The sequence below is a fragment of the Tauraco erythrolophus genome, chromosome 6 (assembly GCF_009769465.1).
Source record: "Tauraco erythrolophus isolate bTauEry1 chromosome 6, bTauEry1.pri, whole genome shotgun sequence".
Taxonomy (NCBI): domain Eukaryota; kingdom Metazoa; phylum Chordata; class Aves; order Musophagiformes; family Musophagidae; genus Tauraco; species Tauraco erythrolophus.
The window spans coordinates 17,479,114-17,486,196 of NC_141470.1; the positions used below are offsets into that span (position 1 = coordinate 17,479,114).

The 7,083-nt window shown below is 37.2% G+C and overlaps 1 protein-coding gene across 1 annotated transcript in view; it reads left to right on the top strand.

The window, feature by feature from the left end:
• The window catches only part of CAPRIN1 (cell cycle associated protein 1), a 34,942-nt gene extending 32,743 nt beyond the window's left edge, over positions 1-2,199 (top strand). The window contains 1 exon segment of the mRNA XM_086614186.1: positions 930-2,199. Coding sequence (XP_086470312.1) covers positions 930-994 — 65 coding nt within the window. The 3' untranslated portion in view covers positions 995-2,199.
• Positions 2,200-7,083: the final 4,884 nt, after the last annotated feature.

Below are 7,083 nucleotides of genomic sequence, written 5' to 3' on the forward strand. Positions count from 1 at the left end.
ATGTTGTCCTGTAGCTTCGTATGAGTGTTTCCCACATTTTCACCTGAGAAAAGAAAACAAAACACCCCATGTATATAATGAGACTGTAGTTGAACTTCTACATTTTATTTTCAACACTATTCCCACAGTTCTTTTTTTAGTAGATTTTTGGTGATGAGACTATGTTCTGTCGTGATGTAGATGTTTCCATGAGAACCCTGAGTTATCACCAGAGCACCTTGTCAGTGAGGACAGCTCGAAGCTGTACATTGCACTGTCTGTGAAACAACAGCTCCGTGTGGTAGTTCTGTTTTGAAGAATTCTGCCCTTGACCTACTGAAAGCCCTGTAGTGTGGAACTGTGGCCCAAAATTCAACATAGTATTAGGCTGTGGTGAAACTGGGAGCATGTTTTAGGAAGCCCAACTATAATCAAAGGAGAATCTTGGAGTTCGCTGCCAGGGATATGCAGGCAAAAATGAGAGGGATTCCCCAAGTGACCTCCAATCCTCGTATACTGAGAGTGTGAGCTACAAGGCAGTCTCTTTGTTAACGAAGGAAGAAGAGAATGGAAGTTAAAACATGATTAGCTAGCTCAGGGTATTTATATTTAAATACAGTAAACCAATTCTTCCTTAAATTACTGCAAAACTTTTAATTTTAATTTTAATCTTACATTCATATCTTCATGACATGTAATTTTTTTTTTCATTTTTACTTAAATGATTACCACTTTGTAGTCTTGGGGGAAAAAAGTATTGGGATAAAGCTGAAAACTGTAAATACAGGTTACATGCTGTTGAGTTTTGATTTGAAGGAACTTTTAGAACCATATATAGTCTAGATACACACCTGGGAATTCTTACCTGGTTTAGACCAGAGCTTTTAGAAATTTTTTTAAAATAACCTGACTTCATGCATTATTCAAGTGCCTTTTTATATGTTTTCTAGGTCGTGGAGGGCCCCCAAGACCAAACAGAGGGATGCCTCAAATGAATGCTCAGCAAGTGAATTAAAACAAATTCACAGGATTGCATTAAACGCCAAAAACACACTGGCCAGTGTACTATACATGTTACCAGAAGAGTTATTATCTATTTGTTCTCCCTTACAGGAAGTTTGTTGTAAAGGGACTATTTTCATTACCCATAATGACAGGACTACAGTTGCCAGCTTTATATTACCTGGATATGGAAAGGAACGAAACGACGTTTACTCTGCATGTTCTCTCCTAAGCATCATCTTGAGCCTTGCACATGAGATTCAGATTCCTCACCCTTGCTAAGAGTAAAGAAAAAAAGGCAATTTTCAGGGTGATCCTATCTCTCCATGGTTTAATGAAGTGGCAGGAAAAAGCAAAGACTCACTTCTGACTTTTAAAAGTGATGTAACAAATTTGGATAAAATCTGCAAATTCGTTCAGATTTACTGTGATGGCAGTTGACAAAACCTAATGTTCCCTTGAAAGGATGGAAAAGGTGAAGTGTGGCTTGGTAGAGCAACTGCATTTCAGCTTTTTCTTACTAAATTGAAGCACTGAACAGTTAAAGATGCGTAGTGATGCATATTTCCCTAAATAGACAAATAGGCTTATAGCCAGTTTTTGACAAAGAAGCAGCACCCTTAGCTACAGCACTCCTCATCACCAGGGCCCTGTTTACTGTGGCTAAGGATTTAAAATCGCTTGCATAACTGCTAATGTAATTGTGGGTTTTTTTTAAAAAAAAAAAAAAAGAAAAAATAAAAAGCTTTGATTTGGCACTTGAACAAAATTTTGCAACAAACATGAGATATAATCTGGATGGCCACTGTATATTTGATGTGAAGTATTTAGGTATCTCTTTGAAACACTTTTAAGTTTCTTTGATAGCAATGACTTTTGTAAGGATTGGTATTCTCTATCATTCCTTATGACCTGCACATTGTCTGTCACTAATACTTGACCTTGCTGTATTATCACCTAAATAACTGATGCCGGTACTGATGGAAATCTCTAATGGATAATCATAACACTTTTGGCCCATGTCTTTTTGTCTTTCCTGCAGCCTTGAAGGTTTTAAGAAATCTCAAATGCCCGCTGCTGCTGCCCTTTTAATTGCTATCTTTTGAAAAGCACCAGTATGTGTTTGAGTTGATTTCCCCTTTTAAGGGAAATGACAGCCAGCAGTTACAGTTCTAATGGTATAAGCAAGACAAATAAAACATGTTTATAAAAATTGTATCCTGGAACACTGGTTTTCAACGACTGAAACAAATTTAATGTAATGGGGTGACATTTCATAAGGTGGTTGGTTGTTGTGTTGTTTTTTTCTCCTGGTAGATTGCCTTTTTTTTTTCCTGAATAGATTCAAACCCTCCTCCTGGTTTTCTGATTTTATTCTGATAGCTGTGACTTCTTCTGGGAAGCTTTTTCCTTTTTATGGACTTTCCTTTTCATCAAGGCAGCAATGTCTAGAAGAAGTGGCGTAAGACTAGGAGCTGGAAAATACCAAGTCTTATTCAAGTTTTACTGCATACTTTTGGTGTAATCTTCAGAAAATCACTTGTGCCTAACTTTTGCGCACATGCACTCTCTCTGCAGTGGGGAGAATATATTTATATTGATAGCTGCCTCCATAGAGGTGTTGGTAGTTCTGTTGCGTTCTATAGCACATGCGAGAAGAAAAGTGCTATATTCATTAAGTATTGCTCATCAAATAATTCCTACCTGTGGAAAGGTGAAGTTAAGGAACAGCCACATGTTGTTTAACTGTTCTATACAGAACTGAAGGTCGTTTTCACTCAAAGGGTCATTTCTATTTTGTATCGCAATTGAACTTTCAGGACCTTTAGTCAGGTATTTTGACTTTGTTGTGAAATAATCTGAAACTCCATATAAGCAGGTGGTAATATCGCTTTTCCATGTTCTGTGTGAAGAGCACAAATGAGAAATGTTTTTACTGAGAGAACTGATAAGCTTGTGAAGAAGATATTACACACCAGACATCTTGAAACGATGCTCATGGCTAGAAGCAGCAATTTTGGTTTAGGCCTAGAAACATTCCATACCAGTATAACAATATAAACTGCAGTCCGGTGAGAAGTTGCTGTTATGTGTCTTTTTTTAGGAAGCTATTAGCAAGATTATAGTCCCAACTGTTTTTTAACTGGAAAAAATAAAAAGACAAACCTTTTAATGTTGAACTGATGTAGGAAAAGGGTGAATTCTTTTTACTTCGTTTTATTGTGCATCAGCTTAATGGTTGGTAGAACACAAGCTATTCAGCTTTTTCCGTTGCACACCAGATGCTTCTTCAATTGCTAACTGTAGTTTGACAGTAAACTTGCAGCATACTGAATTAAAGACCACTGAATGGATCAGAACATTCCACTTTAGATTTTGGTGGTTTGTTAGTTGTTTTTTTAAAAAAACTTAAATTTGTTAATAAAACATTGGGTAGTTGAGAGGCCTCTTAATTGAGATCCAACTTTGTAAACCTTTTCATGTATGAAAATGGTCTTTAGAGTAGCTGCTCTACTGTATGCTGATAGAGGGAGATATAACAACTGTCAAACAAGTACCTAAGATGTGTTTGATCTGGGAATTTGCACTGACTCCTTTAATCTCAATACATGTGTCTAATAAACAGTATACTGAAAAATTGGCTTGAGTCACAGTATGGCACATAGGTCCACTGACTGTTTTTCTGGCCTGTTCAGGGGAGCTTTTAAATATCTTCACTCTGTAACTGAGCTCTAGATCTGGGTTACATCCGGATCACGAGCACTCCCAGATGTTCACTTTTGAGCAAAGACTGTTACAAGAAGTGATGATATTGAGGCAAAACAGTGGCAGTTCTGGGCTGGTTCTGTTACAGAGCCCGTTCTGGGTGCCAGGGGCGAGCTGCATTTATTCTAGTTAGGTGCTGCTGTAGGGTAACTCAGGCCTGATGCCTGTCGTTGGGAAGCATGAGCAGCCATAACAAAGTGCTACTTCTGAGCCTGTGTGTAGACACATCAGTTGCACTCCTTGGTGATTTTACTTGATTCTTCTGTGAATCGATCTTTTTGGAGCATAACAGACTAGTTATGACTGCTGCCTTGCATATAGAACTACTATGAGGAGATACAGATTTTTTTTTTTTTTTTGGTAGGGGCTTGATTATCTAATATTGCTAGGCTGTGGTATGTGTTTGAGAACAAACTTACAGCTTCAGCATCTTATTTCCTCTTGGCTGAAATACAAGGAATCTTGAGTAAATAATTTATAAATCACTTGAGTTTCCAGATGTTTCTACCTAATGTTACTGTGCTTGGGAAAGTTGGATCCTTCTTAGACATCGTACAACTTACATATTTAACTTTGAAATCATGAGTTATTGTCTCATACATAAGGTCAATTTTGTCCTACTTTTTACTTCTATATTCTCCCTGTATACAGGTTGTCTTTTTAAGAACAGTTCACAAATGCACCTCTTGAATTTTGCTGTGGAGGGAGTTCTGGACTTCAGTTAACCTCTGTTTTCTTTCCAAGATACTGTCTTTGTGTGTAGCAATCTCTAAAGCGTAACATCGTCCAGAGTAGTAGGAAGAGTAACGTTGACGTCTTGTTAATAGCCAGTTAATGTATTCTGCTGGGACTATATAACTCGCAGAGAACTTCATGACCTTAAAAAAATGTGTCTTCTCAAAATGTCCTGCTGGCCATATTTAGACAGGCGTATTCTTTGATTGGGTTGCAGTTTACCATCATGTGTGTCTTTGGAGAATGAATCGAGCTTCCTTCTTTCCTCCAGATAGCATTTGAGTAACTACTTTAGAGAGAGCAAAGTTACTGAAAAGGCTCTGACTCTAGACAAATATTGAAAAGATGATGAATGACATGGAAGAAGTGGTTGAACTTCATATGATGGAAAGCAATAGGGCAAAACCTTTGTGATCCAGCAGAGTTTAAATACAAAACCAATCGGCCAGAAAAAAAATCTTGATCCTCCTGTTCTTTTTTTGAAGTTCTGGCATTGCCGAAGATGAGTAGTTGACTTTTTTACCTCTTCTTTGCAAGAACTATTCATTCTAAATGCACATCTGAGATACAAGCGTTTGGGCTCAGTGGACAAAATTGTGCTGTATTCTTCAGTTTTCTTCCATTCCGCATCTCCTGTGGATGCAAAGGGACATGAGAACACTGCTTATTAACCACCCATTAATGAGGCTGCTGGTCATATCTAGAAAAATTAAAGATCCCTCTTGCTCATGTGAAACTCTTCTTGATTAAAGTGTATGCAAAGTATCAAAACAGTTGAAGATACAAATTTATAGCTGGAGTTGAGGTTTGTGACTATATGAAGTAGACTGTATATTTTAGTCTTTCAAATCTATCCACGTGTTTTTACGGTATTCCATCCACGTTGAATATGGATGGGACTTGAAAGGTTTTAATTGCTTGAGCTGGCACCAGCTAAGTTCTGCAGATGGGTTGGGTAGGTGTTCTTCACCACTGATGGACCGAAACATCGGTGCCTCATCTGAAGAGCGAGCAAGCAAGAAATGATCCCAAACAAATAAAACTTTCCTTTTGAATCTTAGAAAAAAGATTATTTCTTTATTTACATCTGGGTTTAAACATAGTCCGATTATTGTCTGGAACTTTACTGGAAACTCAAACATTGCAAAATTGTGTCGTTTCCTTCTAATTCTAATTTTCTCTAAATGGCAAAATTTGCTAAAATTTCTTTGTTCCATCACAAAATCGGCCTCTGAGTGTTTGATTGGTCTCATCTTGACTCTTCTAGTGAGTGACAGAACTGAACAGAAGGAGCTTTGATGTGAAATTTGGGAAAATTCCATTATTTAACATTAGATTAGCATACCTGATAGTCATGAAGAAGGCTAATTGCTTAAACTGTTACGCTTTCTGTTTGGCCAATTTGTTTTTCCACGTGGAGGGAGATGAGGAAGGTCCTTCCGACTTCCTGGTTTGCAAATACTGCTTGCTTTTACATGGAAATTTTTTTCATCCCAGTCTGTGAATTTTCCAAGAGAAAAAGCTCCATGCTTTTGAGAACTGCTGCACCTTGTTGCTTAGGGTTTGAGGTTGTATTCAAATTGCCTGAAGTTAAAGAGAAAAAAACCATGCAGTAGTAGACTTAATGTCTCTTCCTCTGTGTGAAAGCAAGCCCCTGACCCTCACACGCTTCTGTGAAAACTTCATAGCGATGTCTTGGATTTCTGCGTCTTTCTGCAGCATTTCAGAATTGTTGAACTTTTGGTGTCGTATGGCAGTCTCTGATGAGAAACTGATTTTTTTAAATGGTTTCTCTAAGGGAAGAGGTGCTATTCTATTAACCACTTTTGTAGGTTTTTTTGAGTGTAATGCAATTAAAATTGCTTGTGACTCTGTAGCTCTGGTCTTCATGGAGGGAAGGAAATCTGTTTTCCAGAATCCACATCATAAAGCCAATTTGAGCAGTGCTGAAAAGAACTGTATTAGGAAAGCTTCAGCCTAACTTGACACTTTGTTCTGAATTAAATTTATCTGTGTTAGCTCTTGCTGCAGTTATTAACTCGTTAATTTTAAAAGCTAGGTTCCGTTCCGCCCCCCCCCCCCCCCACTTTTTAACGTTCATAAAATAACCGGGTGGATATAACTAGCTCAGTTCCAACCGTGGTGGCCAATTTCTCCTTTCTATAAAATGTGCTCAAGTACCCAGTAGTGGATCAAAAGTACATGTGAGATTTTGGTATAAATATAAATTTTAGTAATTATCCGTTAGACTTTTAAATAAAAATGTATTTCTTTTTTTGAAGTTACTCAATTTTAGAATAAATTTTAGTAATGCATCTACCATATAAAATAAGTCTTCAGAATAATGTTTTAGTTAATTGTTAGATTTAAATTTATTTGATGGCCTTAAACGTACCTGTATATATGTCTTTGCAGTTCTTTAACTCAACATTTAAAACAAATTGGTCCATGGCTTATGTAAACACTTGAAAAATAAATCTATTTAAATGTTTTATGTCCTTCCCTTTTAAGCAAATATTTCATTCCTATACCTTAAGAAATGGTCTTGCTACGCTTCTGTTGCGTTGGTGGTTTTCTCTCAGTAACTGGGTTTACCTGGGT